General features: G+C 35.1%; 1 protein-coding gene across 7 annotated transcripts in view; it reads right to left on the reverse strand.

Annotated features, from left to right (window-relative positions):
* Qki (QKI, KH domain containing RNA binding) overlaps window positions 1-22,906 on the reverse strand; it is a 109,955-nt gene that overhangs the window by 69,874 nt on the left and 17,175 nt on the right. For all 7 annotated transcript variants that reach the window (XM_076926636.1, XM_076926634.1, XM_076926639.1 and 4 more), the window contains exon 2: window positions 4,910-5,052. In XM_076926636.1, the coding sequence (XP_076782751.1) occupies window positions 4,910-5,052 (143 nt within the window). The remainder of the gene's footprint in view (window positions 1-4,909; window positions 5,053-22,906) is intronic.

The raw sequence follows: 22,906 nt of genomic DNA on the forward strand, positions 1-22,906 counted from the left end.
CTGAAGTTAGAAGCAATAATCTAGGTTTGCTAAACCTACTGTGCTTTACACAATATAATACAAGCTATACACATACATACATACATACATACATACATACATACATACATACATTTTCAGACAATGAAAACAATAAATGGAGAGTGTCCCTAACTTGAAAACACAAAATCCAAAAAGTTTTAAGTATCAATAAGCTACTCCCCTTACCCCCCCAGGGGGTGATCTTTTGAATTTTACAGCACTTCAGATTAGATAACCCTAACACAGTCAAACTTATGTAAACATTCATTCAAAAATACCCCAAACAGCTGAAATCTGAGAAAGGAAAAATTGATAAATATTGCCAACAAAAAAATGAAGCTGATTTCATTCTCATAGTAAAGAAATTTGTGAGATTTTAATTTATAAAATAAATAGGAGACCACTAAGGAAACAGCTGATGCCACAGGTCTAAACATAAAAAAGCAAACAGCATAGAAATAAATAAAATAGAGTCCAAAAAGATTTAAGAATGTTTAACTTTTAAAGGCTTAAATAGGTATGACAAACCTTTAAACCAGAGAAACCTCCAAAGGAGAAAGTGAAACAGGAAACAATAAGGAGAAATGAAAGACTACTTACTGTGAATAATAAAATGAAAGACTACTTACTATGAATAATTCCAGACAAGATCAAGATTGCAAAGCAATTCAAAAGTTTCCAATAAAGGAAAGCCTAATGACTAGACAAAATTCCAAGCATTTAAAGAAGTAAACTAATCTGCCCCAAACTCTTCTACAAAACTGAACAAAAAACACTCTCTCAAGTTCTCCCTTTAAGAATGTTACTCCAAACCAAAACTAGATTTAAAAAAACACATAAAAATGCAAAAGCTGCAAGCTCATTACCTTTGATGAAGAAAGATACAAAACTTCCAAGCAGTATCACTCTCAATGGAGAAAATCTGAAGTCTGCTCCTCTAGGACTAGGGACAGCTCAAAGATGCCCATTCTCATTATTTCTATTCAACACAGCACTGTAATTCTTAGCCAGACTAATTAGGCCAAGAGAATGAAATTTAAAGTATCTAATATGTGTATGTAGAGGGAGGGTGATATCTCTTTTACAAAGGATATGATCTTCTATTTATTGAAAACTTTAAAGACTTCATTTTAAAAAAAAAAAACTTAAATCCAAAAGTTGCAGGATATAAAACAGCATACAAAACAATCAGTTTTCTTGTCTATGAATTAACAACAAACAGACAAAAAAAAATTAAAGGGCGGGAACATGACTCGGTGCTTAAGAGCATTTGTTGCTCTTCAGAGAACCTGGGTTCAGGTCCCAGCATCCACATGGTAGCTCATAAGCATCTATAACACCAATTCCAAAAAAATCTGACACTTTCTTTAGAACCCTTTGGGCACTGGGCACTGGGCAGGATGTGGTGCACAGACTGTCTGTGTGTGTCTGTGTGTGTGTGTGTGTGTGTGTGTGTGTGTAAAATGAAACACTCAAACACATTACATTAAATTAAAAACACACAAAAAGAGAAAAATTATAAAAGTGATCATCAAAAAGAATGCTATCCCATACTAATGAGTTCAAGTAATAAGCACTGGAAAATGTATACGTTAACCAGTGGTCTGCATAGTCAATAAAACCCCTATACAAAATCCCAACTGCATTTTTCATAGACACAGAAAAAACACTTGAGAACTTGCTAGTACAGCAACAAAAAACAAAACAGGAAACATTTAATCAATTATATTCTAAAGACAGTAATTAAAATAATAGAAAACTTGGCTTTTTTTTTTTTTTTTTAAATCATGAAGCTCAGAAATAACACAAGTAGTAATGGTCAAATAATCTAACCAGAATAAGAATGTCAAGCATCTACACACAACAATAGATCAAAGAAAATTCATTAACCAGTTTGGGTGCACATACCAATCAATAACTTGGATTTCTATATCCAAAATAAAGAAACTGGATTTTCATCTTTGACTACACACAAAAATTAAAGTTCAAGTCAAAATTAAATACTTGAGTTGAAATTGTAAGATTTTAAAGTTTCCTAAGAGGTAGATGGCTCACTAGGTAAAGCATTTGCCCTGAATGTATGAGGAAGGGCTGGAATGAGGACTGTAAAAGCCTATTTAGAAACTAGATGGGTTTATTAATCCAACTGTGATCTAGCAATTGGGAAGCAGAAACAGGAGATCCCCTGAGTTTGAGGTGCTTATGTCTGGCTAAATCTATGACCTCTGGATTCAAATGAGAGGACATGCCTCAATAGGTAGTGAACAACCGAGAAGACACACAATATCAACCTCTGCCATCCACATGCATGTGCACACAATGTATACCTGCCCCTACACACATATGCAACTTACCACATATTAGGGAAAAAAATAAGTAAGTTCTGATATTGGCCATGATTTTTACATATAATGTGAAAAGAAAAAAAGCAAGCAACCAAAATTGAACCAAATGGGATTAACAAAATAAAATAAAGCTTATGCACAGGAAAGAAATCATTAAGCAAAATAAAAAAGTAAACCACAGATTAAGAAGCAATACCTTCAACCAATCCATAGATAAGAAATGAATATCCAGAACACTGTGTTCAGAACCTAATACAAAACAAAAAGTAACAAAAAATCTTGACTTCAAAATAAACATGCAAAGGTCTTAAGTATAGTCCCTCTACAGAAGACAGAAATCTCTTGTCCAACAACAGGCACAAGAAAGGGTCACTTACATCATTAGTCAACACACAAGATACAATCTCACAATGGCTAGAATAATTTCTACAGATTATAAATTAGAAAGACGTACAGAAAAAGAGAACACAGGTTCCCTACAGACGGGGATACACAAAAGTACAATTGCAACCAACAATACACTCTCAGGGGTTCAATGTTCTTCTCTGGCCTCCAGAAGTATTGCATACACGTGGTTTACATGCCTGCAAGCACAACATCTTTACAAATAAAAATAAAATTTTTAGAAAGTTTTTAATTGATGAATGAAGTCTGGCTTTCCAACAATTTACAAAATTGCCCTAAATACTTCTACCATTTTGTATTATAAATTTATATGAGGCAGTATTCTAGGCACTGATGATTCTACAATTAAAGTGTCAACTACCTGTGAAAAACATAAAAGATGTTCAATATCTGCAAAATAAGATAAGTAGAGAAGAGTTAACTCTTATTGGGTACATAAGTATGTGTGCATGCATGTACACATGCACGTTTATGAAGAGGCCAAAGATTAACGTTGGATGGCTTCATGAATTTGAAAGCTAGGCTCTCCAGATGAGATCTCAAACATCCTGCCACTGATGTTCTCTCTCAAGACTCATGAGTTCCCATCTTATATATAATTTCTTGCAATGTCCTATAATCGTTCAATAAGGCCTTATGGCAAAATTATTCTAAATTGTTTGTATATTTGTACATAAAACTACTTATAAAAATAGAGTAAATGTATAAACTAAAGCTGTACTAAAAAAATCCAAGTTGTGAAATACCCAAAATCCATCCCTCATTAACTCAATTTAAGACATTTATACTTAATCTACCAACTAATATCTGAATAACTAGTGGACCTAAAAAACATTTTAACATTAGAGTCATTCTTTATTTCATTTGTGTCCAATAAGTGTTCTCAAATATAACAGCCATTATTTTTCCTTTATATATTCAGTAAAAAGTAGATGGCTATTATGTGCCAGTATTATACGGTGACTAACAAAATAATGGCAGCAAATTAACAAAGGTTCTTGTTTTATGTACAATATATTCTGCTAGGATAGTGGTTCTCAACCTTCCTAATACTACAACCATTTAATACAGTTTCTCATGCTGTAATAATCCCCATCCATGAAATTTTTTGTTGTTATTTCATAACTGTAATTTTGTTACTGTTATGAACTGTAATGTAAATATCTGATATGCAGAATATCTGATATGCAACCCCTGTGAAAGGGTCATTCAGAACCCCCACCTTACCCCACAAAAGGGTTATGACCCACAGGTTGAGAACTATTGTGCTAAGGAGAAAGAAAAATAAAAACAATAGATAACAGTACTACAGTCATGAAGTGTAGGTGGTAGAGACTGGGGGCGGGGGAGATAGACAGAACCAGACAACCTGTAGGCTAACTAGTCAGGGAAGCCTCTGTAAAGTATTATTTAAACTCACACATACTCAAAGAAAATGAGCAGCCAGTCACAGTGAGTGTATAAATGACATAAAGATCTTGAAGCTGGGAACAGATATGACTTATTCTCAAAGCCAGAGGAAGGCCAATATGATTACACTGAAGAGAAGTGAAAAAAATCATTTAAGATGAAAGCAGAGAAGAAGTAGAATCAATTTTATCATATAGTTTTGTAACAAAAGGCAGAGCCTGGAGGCAGTTCAAAATCAGCAAGTATAGGAGACTTTCCAACAAGATACTACAGACTGCTTGAGCAACTGACTAATATTTGAGGGGAAAGAAGGAATCAGACTTTCTGAAAGAGTCCTCTTCAGAAACTTTAGAGCTGGAAGCATCCATAACGGCCAGCGCTCTCATACAGAAAGAATGACATGGTTCAAGCTATGAATTCTGTGGTCAGAATGAAAGCTATCAGAGCTGTACTTCATCTTTAAGATTCAGGACAAAGGCTTCCCACAACTCCTGACCTCTTTTTGAAATTCCAAAGTCTTCAGCATGATTATTTCCCTAAGTGACAGCAAAATTCAAATGGTAATATACTTTATAAAGAAAAAACAATTAGCCACATAAAATTACTCCCATTTTTAATTTCATACACAATTCTTTAAAAGCAGCTGATAATACTTAAATTTACTCCAAAGTTATTTTTCCACATATTGTATGAAGCAGAAAACCATGAATGCAACAAAATATACTTACATCGGGGTATTCTTTTACAGGCACATAAAGTTTCTCTTGTAACTGAACAATGGGTCCCACCGCGTCAGGCAATTCTGCACTCCTTTTCTCTGTACTGCCATTTAATGTGTCATTGTACATGTCTTTCCGTACTCTGCTAATTTCTGTTAAAAGTAAAAATTTTAATTGTGTTAGACAAAAAAATATTCTTGCTAATCCAGGAAGGGGGTGCTTCATTGATAAAATGTTAACGCTCTACTGAGGAGCTGTGGACCTATCCTGTCATTCTCTGGATTGAGCCTGCTAACAAGATGATAGCATTCATTTCCACCACAAATCAAATTTATACTAGCCAAATTTCACATCTTATTAAAACTAACTTCCAAGCAGACTCTTAGCCATCAACGTATAGATTTAGTTTACCCAATATTTTCAAGCTTAAAAATGAGGCCACTCACTTTAAATGATAGTTTTAGTTATGTAATTGCCATAAAAACACATGAGACAAAAAGTTCTTTTTCCTTCATAAATAATCTGCCTTAGTAAGATTTAAACTGAACACCACTTTATTGAATGATTTACATATCTTTAATGCACTAGATGCTCACAGACTAAATACATAGCAAGTTTAGCCAAAGTCTGAGGATAGTATACACATTTAGCAGTTAAAGCTATGAAACAAAACAATAGACTGGACTGACAGAACTGAATAAACCCCGAGGAAAGCACCATTCCAAGGAAGAGAAAAACAGCACTTTAATCAGAACACAAAAGGAGGTTTGTAGCAAGGAAGACAAGTACCAAGCATGCCAAAGTGATTAGACACTATGGAACAAACGGGAAGTAAGGATGGTGCCTTGGACAAGACCACTAAGGTAGGACTAATCAAAGGAGTTTCAAGGGAAGGATGGTAACAGAAAACAAACCATACTGGGTTAACAGATAAAATATAAATAAATAAATAAATAAATAAATAAATAAATGCAAGGATAACAAAATCAATGACCTTTACCCCAAAAATTATCTGCATAATTCTTAGGTATAAACATATTTTTGAAAACTAAATTTTAATAAATCAAATCTTATAAAAAAAGAGTATTCCATAAAATATTTAATGAGCTTCAGCTATATTACCAGCAGATAGGCTTGCACACTACAACATACATCACTACAATAAGTTATTCCATTATTAAGGCTGGCTGGATGCCATTCTATAGAGTAATGCCTCCTTAAGAAAAAGAAGAAAAAAGAAGTTTCACTCCAGTAAATATATGTTCCAAATATATAATTTAAATTATTCATACTAGGAAACTCCCAAATATGAATGCACTGTAATTTTCCTAACTACTTACTTAACTCAGTTTTATTCAGTAAAAAAAACACAAGAAAAAGGTACGATCCAAGTATTCTTAATCAGTTATAAAATCGTAACCATTCAAAGAATTACATATTTCCCTCTTGATGATCAGCATATAGAATCAAAGAATACATTGGATTAGGCTAAAATAAGATTTGTGCCACCTTGCCAAACCCTCTAAAAATCACCCTTATACTCCCAATATTTAATTAAATTAAAAATACACATATAATTCTTTAGTTCATGTCTCTAAATAAAAGTATTGGTTGGTATTAATTTTTTATCATTTAAATTTCTTCACAAAGTAACCTATTATTTGTGAGGACAGGAGCACCAGAATAAAAATTCACTAATAACAGCCTTTTAAAAATGACACACAAGTTAATGCTCAACTGTAGGTCAAGACTTCCTTGAGACATCACATACCAGATAGCCTACATATCAGATATTTACATTACAGTTTGTAACAGTTGCTAAGCTTTAGTTATGAAGTAGCAATGAAATAATTTTATGGTTGGGGTAATACATGAAGAACTGTATTACAGGATCACAGCATTAGGAAGGTTGAGAACTCAGCTAAAGACATGGTTTAGTGGTTAAGAGTACCCGTGGTACTCTTATCATGGTTTAGTGGTTAAGGGGCTCTCACAATTGTAACTCTAGTTCCAGGGAACCTGATCCCCATTCTTGAGCTCCTGGGGCACCAAGCATACACATGGCTCTAATACAAATACAGATAAAACACACATACACATATTCACACACAGGGCATGTGGTAGGAACTCAGTGGGTAACAGCATGTACTCTTCTTACAGGAAATGAGTTGGGTTCCCAGCACAGACAACACGCATCTAACAACCCCCTGTACCCACGGGAATCAAACACCTCTGGCATCCAGGCACACCTGTATTCAAGTACACATACTAACAGATTCACTCACATAATTAAAAGTAAATCTTAAAATAAATAAATTAAATAAATAAATAAAATTTGCATATAATATAGGTGGAAAGGCTCTAAGTAGGACTGACAAGCTAAAAGAGAGAGAAAAAAACGGCACCACAACAAAGTGGAGAGCAAGAGGGATGTAGGTCATCGATGGAGGCCTTTAGTTCAATTCTCAGCACTGAGGTGGGAGATGAAGGGTAGAGGGTGGGGGAATGGTGTTTGCTGCTATAGATGCAAAAGCAGTTTCTAAATCTAGAAAAGACAGCAGAACCACAACACAGTGAGGGGTTAGAGATGTGGTAGAGTGGCAAGGTGCTCACAGCATGTGCAAGGCCCTGGATTCCATCTCAAGGGTAGAACAGTTTGCTATTGCAGAAATAGTTCAATATTTGAAAAATTATTTTAAAACAATACTGTATTAATAACTATGAGAATTTCATGCAGCTCATTTTGACTATATTCTCTCTCTCACACACACACACACACACACACACACACACACACACACACACACACCCTCCTCCCAGACTCAACTTCCCTATCCACCTAACTTCTAGGTTTTTGGGTTTTTTTGTTTTCTTTTCTTTTTAACGTATCAAGTACAATACATTACCCAACTGCTTCTTGGGAGTGGGACTTGCCCTAGTGAGTGACTGACCTATATCATTAAGGAAAATCTTCTAGAAACTATCAAATGACAATAGGTCCTTAACTTGTGATGAGGTTTGGTACCCACTGTTCCTCCTCTATTCTGGGATTCTGTCTGGCTTAAGCTATCAAAACTGCTCCAAGTTTATATGTGCAAGGACTCTGTTGTGTCAGAAAACACTGCTCCCTAGAAGTTATCTACCACATCTGGCCCTTACTATCTTTCTACCCCCTCTTCAGGGACATTCCCTGAGCCTTGAGATGATATGCATAGCCTATTTAGAGTTAAGCACTCTGTAGTCTGAAGTCTCTGTATTGTTAACTGCCATCTACTTCAAAATAACTTCTCTGAAGACAGTTTCAAAAGTCACTGATCTCACTCAGGATAATCTATTATTTTAAGAAACTGTCATAATGTAATAGATTAAGGGAAAAAATTTTGAGTTTACAGTAACAGATAAACAAACTTAGAAAAATAAAAAGAACCAACTATAACTAGTAAGATAACATTAAAATATTCATACAAATAAAACTTTATCACAGACTATCATCTGTTAGGTAATATAACACACCAACCTTTTCACTTGTGCTTTTATATATACCTGAGCAATTCTTTGATCAGTGACTAAAAGTTATATGAGTTCCTGCCACCCACTGTGTCTGTAGCTCCTAGAATACTACCTGGATCATAGTGGTCTTCAGTAAGGTCTTGGGTTGAGTACATGGGTAGAAAAATGAAGGGAGGACAAGCTAGGTCCCAAAATAAAGCTGCACAGGCCATGGCTCTAAGTTTACAAAGAACGTTAACTCTTTTCAGTCTTAAGATTTACAACTCTAATAACAGTATACAAATATGCACAAGACAGTGCTGATAGGAATGTAAAAAAAAAATAAATAACTAAAACACACTTGTAGTCCTCCAGATTACAAACTAATTCATCACTGAATCTAAGAAAGTCACTGCCTTTCTAGCCAGAAAAGCATAAGCAATTTGGGATACAATTATTTGTAATGCTCCAGTCAGAACAAATTCTGATTCTAGTTCTTACAGTACCTCTTAGTGATTTGGGAGAAGTCTCTTATTTAATCTCTCTATATTAGTGCCTCATATAATTACTACTCACTTACTGAATGGCTCAACTGAATGTAATTCTTTAGAATTCAACTTTTCTCCCCTCAAATGCCCATTCTCAAAACTTTTCATTCTCTAAGTCTAACGATCCTCTAGAGATTCTGTCAACATGATGTCTACTTCTTTCAGTAAACAGCACTAATTCCTTAGTCAGCTTAACAGGCAGTGCTCATGCAGCTAGTGGAGTTGTGGCAAGCCTCTACCCTTTCCTCTCTCCACTAGCTGCTCATTAAGACCGCAGCAAACAATCTGCATTTTTTGTTTATTTTCACTAACATACCCCTTCAAAATGATGTTAACCTGCTGACACTCTTTACTACCAACTAATTCTCAGTCAAGATGACTGCAATTTCATAAATCACACATTTTGCTAGCTTCGACATCCAAATATCCACACCCCTTACAAACTAACCTGCCTGATAAAATCTCAATACTAGATACACACTATCTGATGGGGGGGGGGGAGTGGGGGTGCCTTTTATACTCTGTCTCATTCTTTAACAGCCCAGGCTGGCATTCAACTCAAAATGATCCTTCTTCAGCCTGAGTGCTAGGATTACAGATATACTCTATAAAACACAACTCCACCTTCCTCTAGGTCCACATTATAGGGAATCTATAGTTTATGCCATTAAACTCAGAAATCAAAGCATCTTTATTTATAGCATCTAGGTTTTCTCCTATTTTACATGTTTTCTCAAGCAGATAGTCAGTGACCATACTTTTTTTCCTTTCAAATGGTTGTATGAACAAAACTATTTGTGTTTAGGATTAAAAACTGAACTGGTTGTACCATCTACAGTCATCTTCCACTTCGCTGCTTTAACAATTTTGATTTTTTTTCTCTTTTTCTAACTAAGCTCAACTGTCAGTTTATTCTGTTATTAACAGAAAATTATCAAGAAAACTGGATTGTTTCTCACTTGCTGTTACTGAATCAACTCCACTAATCTTTGTCTTATCCCCTTAATGTACCTAATTAGGCTTATTATTCCCATCATGTCTCACGTTTCAGTTCAGTATTTGCCTCTGGCATTTTCTTTCCTATCACTTTTACTGTATTTTACTGTATATGACGATAATATAGCTAAATGAATAGCTACTTTGCTACTAGTATTAGTATTGGTATTAGAGTACCAGTATCAATGGCAACATAAAGAAATATCAAAGGACATAAAAACAGAGCTGAAGAAATTTAAATTAAAAAGTCAAGTACTCATAAATGTATAGATTCAATAAAACAATACTAGAAAACTTAATAAAATAAAAACAGCTCTAACTTTCTGGCTGAGACTTCAACAAACTGAAATTTAGAAAATTATGAGAAAATACATACTAGCTATTAATAATTAACAAAACAATGGTATACAATCAATACAGAAAAACAAAATGCATTAAAGTTTCAGGACTTAATGCCATTTTTTAAGTTTATAAAATATTGTGTATTTTTTTTTCAAGTAAAGCAAGTATTTTACACTCTGCTGTGGTAACTGATTCTAATAGCTCAACTGAACATATTAACATTACAGACATTTTATCTAGGCAGCTATATTTTTTTTAATGCATCACACTTAAATACATCAAGATATACCTTAACATAATATACCTACATAGAAATATACAAAGGTATGAAAGGACTATAATTTACTTGATCATGACCATCTCAGTTTTTAAATTAACAGTTTTCATTGATTTGAGGAAATTAATAGCTGATATTTTATACATACATGCTTTAATTATACATAGGCTTTAAAATGTTAGTAAGTTTTCAGCTTTCAACATAAATTTAAATAGATTCTATTATTTGCTATCTACAATTAACCTTTTGATGAGTATTACTGGAACACAGCCAATGCAACAGCAAAATAAGGATTTAATATTCAAAATCTTAACAAGTAAATTTTTCTTAACATGATGCTTACTAAATCTTTGTTAGAACAACAGTATTGGAAATCTATTTGTATCTAAAAAACAACTATCCTCCCTAAAGCAGTAGCTATTAAGTAACCATATGTACTTAGGATTAACAGAGCTCTTTTTATGCTGTTCTGTTAAAAAAAAAAAAAAAAAACCCAACTCATAATTTACTATATACAAAGAAAGTTTAGCTACTTTTGAGTAGAGAATATCCATAGAATATATCACTTCACTGTGCTTATTTTAAGAAGCTACATGTACAATCTGGAGCAAATGAATTTAAAAACAAGATACTACAGAATATACCGCTACTTAGTAAAATGTTTTACTTGCTCTAAGTAAATTAAATATGGTTTAAATTAAAGGCATTTGATTTTAAACTAGCAAGGAAAAAAAAAGCCATTGGTAATTCCAGTGGGCCTTATTTGGGGAATTAAATCGTATTCTATCTACACCTCAAAATTAAAACTAAAACTTCTTTCCAAAGAAAAACTACATTAAATTCAGAGTTCAGTGGAAAGCATGAGAACTGAAAATATACAATGAACAAATAGCACTGCTCATGAGACATTAGAGTTAGAATATTATAAATGTGCTGTCACTAAAATTTATTTACAGATCCAAGACACCCCTGTTCAAAATTCCAATGTCATTTTTTATGGAACTAGAAAAAAAAAATCCTAAAATTCATGTGAGACACACACACACACACACACACACACACACACACACCTTAAATAAAACAAAGTAATCCCAAGCAAATAACACTAGAAGTATCAGTACACAGTTTTTACTATAATCATACCAACAAAAACTTCTTGGCAGTGGCATAAAACTAGACAGCAGGAGCAATGGAATACATGGGATATAGAAATAAATGAACACTGCTAAAGCCAATGATTTTAAACAAGGGTACCAAAAGCATACATTAGAGAAGGCACCCTGAACAAAAGGTATGGAAAACTGGATAGCCACATGTAGAATTTCATCCTGTACACAGAACTCAATTCAAGGTGGATCAAAGAAACGCCTTAATGTAAGAGAAGAAACTCTCAAATGCCACAGGGAAACACTTCAAGGTGCAGGAATAGACAAGGACGTTGTGAAAAGGATTACAATGGCCCAGGAAATAATGAGAATTAACAAGTGAGATTACATAACATTAAAAAGCATCTGGGCAACAAAGAAAAAAATTAACAACAGCAGCCTACAAAATAGAGAAAAGCTTTGCCAACTATACATCTGACAGAAGATTAATAACTAAAATCCACAAATAAAAAAATTAAACATCAAAAGAACAAATCATTCAAAGAATGAGCAGATGGAATCAGGAATAAAAACGGCCAATAAATATATGAAAAACTGTTTCCTTTACCCTGAGGGAAACTCAAAGCTACATTGAGATTCCATCTCCTTCCAATCAAATGACTATCATCAAGAAAACAAGTGCTGGCAAGGACACTGAGGGGAAGGACAAAAACACTCGTACACCACTCGTGGGAATGCTGCAGGCACTACCAAAATCACTAGAGACTCTTCAAAAACCTCAGAACAGGAATGTCATATAGTCCAGCTACTCCATTCCTGAATATATATGTAACACACCCTCCCCTCACCCCACCCCACCCCATCCCACCCCCCTCCCCCAAAAAAGCAAAGTCAGGAGCTGGAGAGAGATGACTCAGTAGTTAAAAGCACTTGTTATGCTTTCAGAAGATTGAAGTTCAACTCTCTCAGTACCTAGGTCAGACAGTTCACTTTTACCAGTAACTCCAGCTCCAGGGGATCTGATGTCTCTGGGGTTCTACAGACAACTGCACTCACGTGCAGATGCACATCTACACATAATTAAAAATAGATTGTTTTAAGAATCAATGAGAGTACCACAGAGATCTGCACGCCCATTTTTACCATGGTACTAATGACAACAGCCAAGACATGGGTGTTCACCAAGAGATGAATGTATACAGAAAATGTATTTTATACACACACACACAAAAAAAACCACAAACACAAAGTTTTATTTAGCTGTAAAGAAATAAATTTCAAAATAAAACCACATTATTTTCTCATGCTGGACATAAACATAAAGATGAGTACGGCATGTGTAGGTTGCAAATGACGACTAGTGGGGATAAAGAGGATCATCAGGGGAAAAAAGGAAGAACAAATAGGTAAAACGAGTTGTGTTCATAATATAAATGAATTAAAATAAGTAGCAATGGTAGAGACTAATTTTATAAACAATTAATCAAGGGCTGGACAGATGGCTCAACAGTTAAAAGCACCCACATGGCATCTAACTACCACCTGCAAACTCAGTTCCAGAGAATCTAACATTCTCCTGACTTTCTCAGGCACCAGGCATACACACGGGAGCACAGACACACATACAGGCAGACCACCCATACACATCACATAATTGAAAAAAGTGAGTGAACAGATGCTGCTTCTGTGTACAGAGGTGAGATAAGTCATTAGGAAGAACAGTATAGAAATGGAAAATCATCTTAAATAAAAACCAGGCTTTCAAATTGAGATAGGCAGTTTTCTTCACTTAAAGCTTAATTTTGTTTCAATTTAACAACCACAAATATATGGTTAGTTTTGTATGATAAGTGTCAATTAACATACCATAAAAATGACCCTGCTGCTCACTAAGTTCCTCCTCAGAATACTCAAAAGAAAGTCTTTATACAATTCCAATTCTATGAAACTTTAAGGTAAATAACTCATAAGAGTTGGTCAGTGATTGTTAGATGATGATGAACATGAGAACCCAGGTTAAACATAATACTTACAACACTGCAGTTTTATTAACTCTTCCCTTCTTACTTACAAGCAAGACATAACAGGTAAAAGGGCTTTAAATGTACTATTATAAACTATTGAATTTTTAATCAAGTTCATTTCTTCCCATTTTTTTCGGGGGGAGGGGGGTGTTGAGACAAGATTTCTCTATGTAGTTCTGGCTGCCCTTGAACTCAACCTGCCTCTGCCTCTTGTTGGGATTAAAGGCATACGTCACCACCTCGCAGCATCTGTATTTTTTCAAAATTGGTTCTCAAATTGGTGCAACAGACACTCATGTTGCACGCCTCTGTAAGTCAGAGTACAAATTTCAGGAATCTGTTCTCTACTTCCACCAAAAGTTTCAGGGAAGTTTGAGACTTGCTTCGCAGAGTGCCTTTACCTTCTGAGCCATCTCAAAAAGCTTTTTACGGTTGACCAGAATAATGGCAGTAGTGGACTGTACCATGAAACCACAACTAATAGAACAGAGGAAAAGAGATTTACAGATTCCAATTAATAATTGTCAAACTGAGATACAATCGTTTTTTAAATCCACTAATAGGAAACCATTTATAGCAATAATGGCATACAAGAGGTTTATTCAGTATATGCTAAAATCAATGAGCAGCAACATGGGATATGGAATACTATTAATTATAAAGGGGGAAAAAGAAACTTTATGGTGAAGAATTTCGTCAACCAAAACCAAGCAATTAAAATTAACACACATACTCACCCCTCCTAATTTGATGCACCAAAGTACTTGTATGTTTTTCTTGCCAAACTACATAACCTCAATTTAATCATTTAATTAAAAAAATAATCAGACTAACTCAATATTTAAAAACTTCTTTGAAAAGTACTCAAGTTATTAGACAGGGAGATGTTATGAAAGAAAGAGGGGGAAGAAGGGAGGGAAGAAGAGAGGAAGGAGGGGAAGGAGGAGAAGAAGGAAGGGAGGAAAGAAGGAGGAAGGGGGAAGGAGGGAAGGAAGGAAGGGGGGAAGAAGGAGGGGAGGGAGGGAGGGAGAGAGGGAGGGAGGGAGGGAGGAAGAAGAGAAGAGAAGAGAAGAGAAGAGAAGAGAAGAGAAGAGAAGAGAAGAGAAGAGAAGAGGGAGAGGGAGGGAGGCCAACCACCGGACTTCGAGGCTCTGGAGGAGGAAAGGTGCATGGGCTGGAGGGCTGGAGGGCTTGGTGCACTCCTACAGTCCCAGCGCATGGGAAGTAGAGGCTGAAGATCAAGGATGGATGGAGGTCAACCTTGGCTACACAGTGAGTTAAAGGAAAACCTGGGTTAGAGGAAAACCTGATTCAAATCAAAGGGGAAAGGAGAGAATGAAGAAAATTAAGTACATGAAGGAAAAAGGGCTGATTTTAAAATCTGAGCAGGATTTCCAGAACACTCAACAGCACTACATCAATGATGTATTTTCTGATTTCCACAACACTATTAATGGTTATATATGACTTAATATGAACTTCCATATTATTTTTCCACTTTTTTACAAATCTAAAATTTACTTCAAAATGAATTAAATTTAAAAGTCTTTGTTTTGTGCTTTAGATTTGTTTATTCTAGTTGGGGTTGGGAGGAGAGATTCATAAAAATAAGGTCATGAGAACATCTTACTACCTAATAAAACGTTAACTTACCTAGTCAAGTAAAAAGAAAAAAAAATGTTTATTTACCAGTGAAACTAAGGAAACCAAAGTCATTCACAATAATCTTCCCCAAAGTTTAAATAACAATACTAAATTTTAACTATGCAGCTCATCTTTCTCTTCCCCGGGCTCCTTTACATTTATATTCTTAGTGCCTTCAGAAAAAATTAAAAAAAAAAAAAAATCACAGAACACTCAAAGTCATAAAAATCAGAGTAAAACTAAAACATAACCTTTCAAGTACCTTGAAGATGGGTGAGGAATAATGGGCTACTTTATCTACATATCAATTTCTTTTTATTTACCCAGTTTTATTTGTATTCCAAATTTGATGCAGTTTCAAGGAAGAAAAAGTCTAAGACTAGTAATTATGTCCACAGGTTTTTACATGCACACCGTAAGGCCATGAAAAACAAAAATACCAATGTAAAATTTCCGAAGTGTTACAGCAGCCCAAATATAGGAGCACTCTTTCATACTATGAAAAAGCTAAGCCAGGCGGTGGTGGTGCACGCCTTTAATCCCAGCACTTGGGAGGCAGAGGCAGGCGGATTTCCAAGTTCGAGGCCAGCCTGGTCTACAGAGTGAGTTCCAGGACAGCCAGGACTACACAGAGAAACCCTGTCTCGGAAAAAAAAAAAAAAAAAAGAAAGAAAGAAAGAAAGAAAGAAAGAAGAAAGATAGAAAGAAGAAAGAAAGAAAGAAAGAGCTAAAAGGAATTTAAGCATAAAGTATTTTTTTAATCTGTTATATACAACATTCAGGAAGGTCTTTTACAACAAACACCAAGATTAAATTAGAAAAGCAAATGTTATGTCGGCAAAAATCTTAGTTCTCTTTTTGTGACAAGAGCCAACTAAGGCTGTCCTAAAAAAATCCAAGTAATTGGAACTGAAAATATCATTGCAATACAGTGAAAGCCTCCTAATTAAACCTCAGCTACTTTAAATAATCAGAAAATCTACATAAAGTTGCATTATTGGAAGAAGTACATTTACTACACCTGTTATTGTCTCCTGACGTGTACATTCTACAATAGTACATCCTACAATAATTCTACCAGTTTTAATATGAGTTGAAATACAGAATACAACTTTTTGAGATCATAAACATTAAATTTATCAAAATGGACAGTAATTGCTAATGTTTAAAATATAAAATAAAACACAACAGCCCAGCAAAAAAACCTGGTAAAGAATATTCTAATCAAGCCCACTACTCTCACAGCTCCAGTCATACCCAACTTCTCCACATGTCAATTTTACACGTTTGAAATCAAACTCCAGTCTTTGCTTCTAATTTTTGTTCCTCCTGCTATCAAAACAGGCAAACTCATCCTCATACTTCATGTCCCCAAATACTATGCATTTGGTTTTCAGAATACATAATATCTTACCACTTCAACCTGTACCACACTAATTCTAACTACAACTATCTCAGTAACACACTTACTACACAAAAATATACCAAACTATAGTCTTAACACCTTCACCCAAGCATCAAAAATGGATATATGCTTGGCAAACTAGCTTAATCTCTTCCTTAACATAAAGGTTCTTCTCAGCAAAGCTCACTCTCTTTATTTTGGATTTATGAGGTTTGAGTAAATATGCACGACAGCAATGCTAAATTCCTTAAAACAGATCTTAGACCAGACTAAGTGAAAACTTTTCAAACATCTATTTAACAAATAGGTACCAGTGCACTCACTGGTCAAGGCCATAGGCAAATGGTATTATGAAAATACAGACGTACAACAAAGTAACTGGGAAAGCAATCCCACCAGGCATTGCACAAGAGGTAGATCCACGAGTAGTAGTTTTATTATTAACTCAAATATTTTAATTGCATGAGTGTTTTGCCTTCATATATGTCTGTGCACTACATGCTCGATGTATGATGTCTATGGAGCTAGAAGATGGCTTCTGATACTCAGGAACTGGTATTAAAAATGGTTGTAAAACTTCCATTTAGGTGCTAGAAATCAAGTTAGTTCCTTCTCTCCAAGCCCCTACATCTCAACTTTTTTTTTTTTTTTTTTTGTAAGCCAATTTTTCAGCTACCACTGCTCTACTCCTCTTTCGACATTACTCAAACCTTTCCTAAAAAAGAATTCACAACCAGGTGTTGATGGAAATCAAGAACTTGAATAGTGGTAGCTGTAACAGCAGAGAATTTAGAATTTGAATTAGCATGGCCTTATTTCTTCCTATACATCTTCCTAATAAGTCTATCTTGAAGATGAGAGATTTATTTTTTTATGTTATATGAGTACACTGTAGCTATCTTCAGACACAACAGAAGAGGGCATCGGATCCCATTACAGTCCGTTGTGAGCCACCGTGTGGTTGCTGGGAATTGAACTCAGAACCTCTGGAAGAGCAGTCAATGCTCCTAACTGCTGAGCCCTGAGCCTCTTATAGTGTGGTTATGTACTTATCCTTACAGTTAAAGACTATTCTTATGATTTTAAAGTTAGGAATTGAGATATGAAATTTAAATATTTTTATTTAAAATCATTTAACTAGTAATTGAAAGTCAGGTTTCAAAGCTGGGCTTTCATTAAAGTTGTAGTCGTTAATTCATACAACATACCATCTCCAGCATTACTTTTTCATCCTCAAAATGAAATGTGGTTGCTACTGGAGCAAGTGGCTAGCTACAAGTAGGAAAACCAATAACAAGAGCCAGAGAGGGAAGAGGAAAATAATGGGGAAGAGATGTAAAATTGGTAAGTAAAGAAACCACCATACCAAGACAAGGAATGGCATATCCAAATTACAATTAAAACTGGAATGAAAGACATATCAAAGATACCCATCCAAATCACAACTGCCTCTTTCAAACTGTCATTTAAGCTTTGCACAGCCCGTCCATGTTTAATGATCTAATGCAAACTGAGATCACTCTATGATCAGGGTAAACTTATGAATTCAACAGAATAAATTATTTTGAACAGCAAATATTTATACACGTCTGGAATAAAATGAATGTTCAGCTACTATGGACTGAATACTTTCTATGGAATCAGGAACTTGTGTCTAGAGTTTTCCAGAAGTTAAGAATTGGCTCCCATGAGAATAGGTTGACGGACAATAGAAACAAGACACAAAATCTTGGTGTTCTGGGTTATATCTTGGGCTCTGAATGCTAGGGAGAAGCCATCTCTAAAAACAGACTTCACTAATACTGTCATGTGGAAATTGGATTAACTAGTTAATTTAAGTCCAGTCATTGGAGATGACTATAGGGTATGAATTAGAGATTAATCTTTATCACACAGTAATTACACCTATTACAACCAAGCCCTTGTATGATCTTTAGTTAGGTAAAAAAAAAAAATAAAATAAAATAAAATTCGAAGTACATTAGTAATCCCTCAGGATGCTTATTTCTAGGAAGGGCTAGGAGATGGCAGAATCTCTCAAAACCAGGTCAGCTCACAGGTGTTAGTTAGTATCATCAGTAAAAGGTGCACCAAGCATCAAAACATAAAAAGTGAACTCATTTTAAGAAAATCAATACTAGAGATGGCTCAGCAATGAATAGCACTAGCTACTTTTCCAGAGGATCAGGGTTTGATTCTCAGCAGCCATGTATCAGCTCATAGCTGTCTGTAACTTCAGGTCCAGGAGATCAGATGCCATTCCTGGCCTCCAAAATATACATACAGGTAAGACACTCATACACACACACACACACACACACACACACACACAAAGTGTGTGTGTGTGTGTGTGTGTGTGTGTGTGTGTGTGTGTGTTTGTGTGTTTGCATGGTTTTTAAAAAGAAAATCATTATTAATGGAGTAAAGAATGTTGAAAGATACCCACCCAATGTGCATCTTCCAATAATGTTACGCCGTTTTCTTTTCTCTTGAGAAAAGAGGAATGACATAGACCTAACTGAATCTCAATGCAGATACCCTAAAATATACAATAGTTCATGTACCTCCCTGCCTTAAAGAAAAGCACTTTTTCACAGAATGACACTGTTAAATCATGCTATTTACAGTCAAGATTTCCTTAGAGGTATAATTAGAGACTAAAAACAATTTAATTTTTTTTCCTTGTGCATATTAGGAAGGACAGAAAAGAGAAAAACTGACTCTATGTTCATAACTAAGCAATCAGCTCACAAATTAAGTAAAATACTAATTAAAAAAACAAATAAAAGTCTCACGATGTAGCCTTGGCTGGCCTGAAACTAAGTATGAACCAGAACATCCTCTAACTCATTGAAATCTACTTGACTCTTTCTCTGGAATGCAGGGATTAAATGTGTACACCACCATGCTAGCCTAAAATTTTTACAAAACAGATGACAGAATGGTTACAAATATAATCAGTGGTGAGGAATGGATGAACTATCAAAAGCACATTATTTGTCTAATATGTATCATTTTTTCATCTATTAAATGAATCTGTTCCCAACTGAAAAAATGCTTGAGACTCTGTGTGTATATAAGAAGATAAATACACATATTTATGTATATACACTTCCAAAATAATATTACTCACTGCTGTAGTATGAATATCTCCCATAGACATATTTTTATGAGTAGGTCTATAGTACAGGTTAAATATCCACTTAATTACTATCTGAAAAGTATTTCAGATTTTAGGTATATACAGACATTGGAAAGTTTGCACATCCATGATGAGACTGCCTTGAGGATGGAACCAAAGTCTAAATAAGAAATTCATTTATGTTTCAAGTATTTCTTATACATGTTTATTTTATAAAATATTTTTAGTGTGCTCCAATTTTTATGGTAAACTGGTGTGAAATTTTCCACTTATATTAACCTTTAAAAAAGTTTTAGATTTTGGAGAATTTTGAATGTTCAGATTAAGGCTGTTCAACTTACTGTATTAAATTATTGTAATGCATAAAGAATACTTTGAGAAAGCATCTAAAACTATTGATAAGTCAAAACAGGAAAGCAAAGGTATATATAATACAGCAAAGTCAGGTTACCTAGTTACTCAACCATCATACTTTACAAACCACTGAAATACAAACCCCACAGAGAGTCAGCCTATTAAAAAAGAGACTCAAATATTCAGGGCAAATGGTCTCTTTAACACCCTTTTTTTTTTTAATGTAAAAGCACACATTTTTATTATCTGGGTGTTATTTTTTTTCTTTTTTTATTGGTTATTTTATGTATTTACATTTCAAATGTTATCCCCCTTCCCAGTTTCCCTTTCTCGCAAACCCCCTTTCCCAACACCCCTCCCTGCTGCTTCTATGAGGGTGCTCACCCACCCACCTACAGGCTCCTGCTCCCACCCTGGCATTCCCCTTGGTGTGGAAGATCAAAGCCTCCTCTCCCACTGATGCCAGATGAAACAATCAATCCTCTGCTATAAGTACAATTCCTCCATGTGTACTATTTGGTTGATGGTTTAGTCCCTGGGAGCTCTGAGGGCGTTCTGGTTGGCTGTTATTGTTGTTCTTCCTTTCGAGTTGCAAACTCCTTCCACTCCTTCAGTCCTTCTCCCAATTCCTCCATTGGGGTCTCGTCTCAGTCCAATGGTTGGCTGCGAGCATCCACATCTGTACTGGTCAGGCTCTGGTATAGGGGTCGTTCCCCCCCCCCAACCCCCCCAAAACCAGGCTCCTGTCAGCAAACGCTTCTTGACAACAGCAATGGTGTCTGGGTTTGATGTCTGCAGATGGGATGGATCCCTAGGTGGGGCAGTCTATGGGTGGCCTTTCCTTCAGTCTCTACTTTGTCCCTCTTTAGAGCTTTTCTTACTCTTTTTAAAGGGTCAGAGCTTTCTGCTCCAGGTTCTGACTTTATTTAATCAGTTTTCTTAAGTCAAAGATTATTTTACCTTCAACTAAGTAACATGGGGGAAAGGAAGGATAGGGTTAACATTTCAGTTTGTTACATTTATGTTTATAAAGTACATTTGTATAATAAAATCACAGTGTATGTTTATATACTAAAAACCTTAAAATGGTTACCTAAAACAATGCAAACAAAAGAAAACCATCTGATGCTGTTGATATGAAACTGTAATATTACTACAAGCACTGTCTTCCCTTCACAGCATGCGGTGGACCCTGTGAGTGTGATCAACCTGAACTACATGACTGTTCAAAACAAGATTCTAAAATCCTTTCACAACAATACAAGATCTTAGGTACTTAAGATGCTTTGATGCTCTGGCATCAAGAACGTGAAACTCAACTACAGCTAATAACTGTGTTCCAGACTTGATTTGGCATAAGATAATAAAATCTTTTATTAAGAGAAAAAAAAAAAACAGAACTGCAGAGCAAGCTCTAGGGCAGCCAGAGTCACACAGAAAAACCCTGTCTCAAAAAAAACCAGATAGATGGATAGGTAGACAGATGGACAGAAGGATAGGCAGGCAGGCAGACAGGCAGACAGGCCAATCATAAACTACAGGAACTAAATGTAGTACCAGCTTACAAACAAGTGATTATTATACTGAGCCAGTTATATTTTACATTACATTACATACACTATGTTTACAGCCTATTAAACAAAACAGTAGATATTTAAAAGTACACATACAATATTTCTATTCTTAAAGTATATATAAGCATGTGCAAATTATATGCCTGTATACATCTGACTCTGGCTTCATCTTAGATGTAAAATCATAACATTTAAGTTTTGTTACAAAGTAAAAATAAAGCTTCTCATACATCAATTACCTTATCAGGTACGGTAGAGTTCACATAACTGGAATATTAATCCTGGCTCTGTCTAAGTTTTAAAGTTGCCGTAGCTTACTAAAAATCAAGTAAAACAGATGATCAAGTATTAATGTGTCACTGATTATGGAATGGCAGCACTGACTTGTTTATACTCTACCCTCAGTGCAAATCTCAGTGATGGTAAGATGGGTTATGCTCACTATCACAGGCTAAGGTCTCCTTTCATATAGATGTAATATAATCACTCTTCCAAAGGCTGAGCACTTAATTAAATGAAACTTTCAGTGAAAAATATGCAATTATTGGTTCATTTTTTAGTATTTTTAAAAGAAACACTATTCCTTCTTGAGTTTCCTGTCTTTATAGTTAATCTACAACTTCAATAAACTACCGGATGCAAACAGTTTTGGGGGTACCCAAGTTAACATTAGAATACAAACAACATTCAGTCAAACCCACTACAGCTGGGTTTTCATTCTCTTTTGCCACAAATAATTCTCTGAATCTGAAATGGCCATCTTCTAATGGCTATGTATATAATAGATGTATGAAAGTATTTCAAAATGAATGCTATAATGTACCAAGACCCCGGGTTCAACACTCCAAATACTGTATAGTGTATCAAGGGTTGAATTATTCTTCAGAAATGACAAGCATTAACCACTTAGAGAAAATAAAATAAGAACCTAGATTACTCATAAGACAAGTTCTACTATTCTGCTCTAATTTTATACCATAAATTAGTTAAGCATAACCCAAAACAGCAATGGCACCTACAGAACACATGGGTTTTAAAAAATGAAGACAGAAAATCAAATGGCTACTGAATGATCTGGGAAGAGATCTAGGGCAGTGACTATTAC

Source organism: Arvicanthis niloticus, chromosome 28 (genome assembly GCF_011762505.2).
Source record: "Arvicanthis niloticus isolate mArvNil1 chromosome 28, mArvNil1.pat.X, whole genome shotgun sequence".
NCBI lineage: Eukaryota > Metazoa > Chordata > Mammalia > Rodentia > Muridae > Arvicanthis > Arvicanthis niloticus.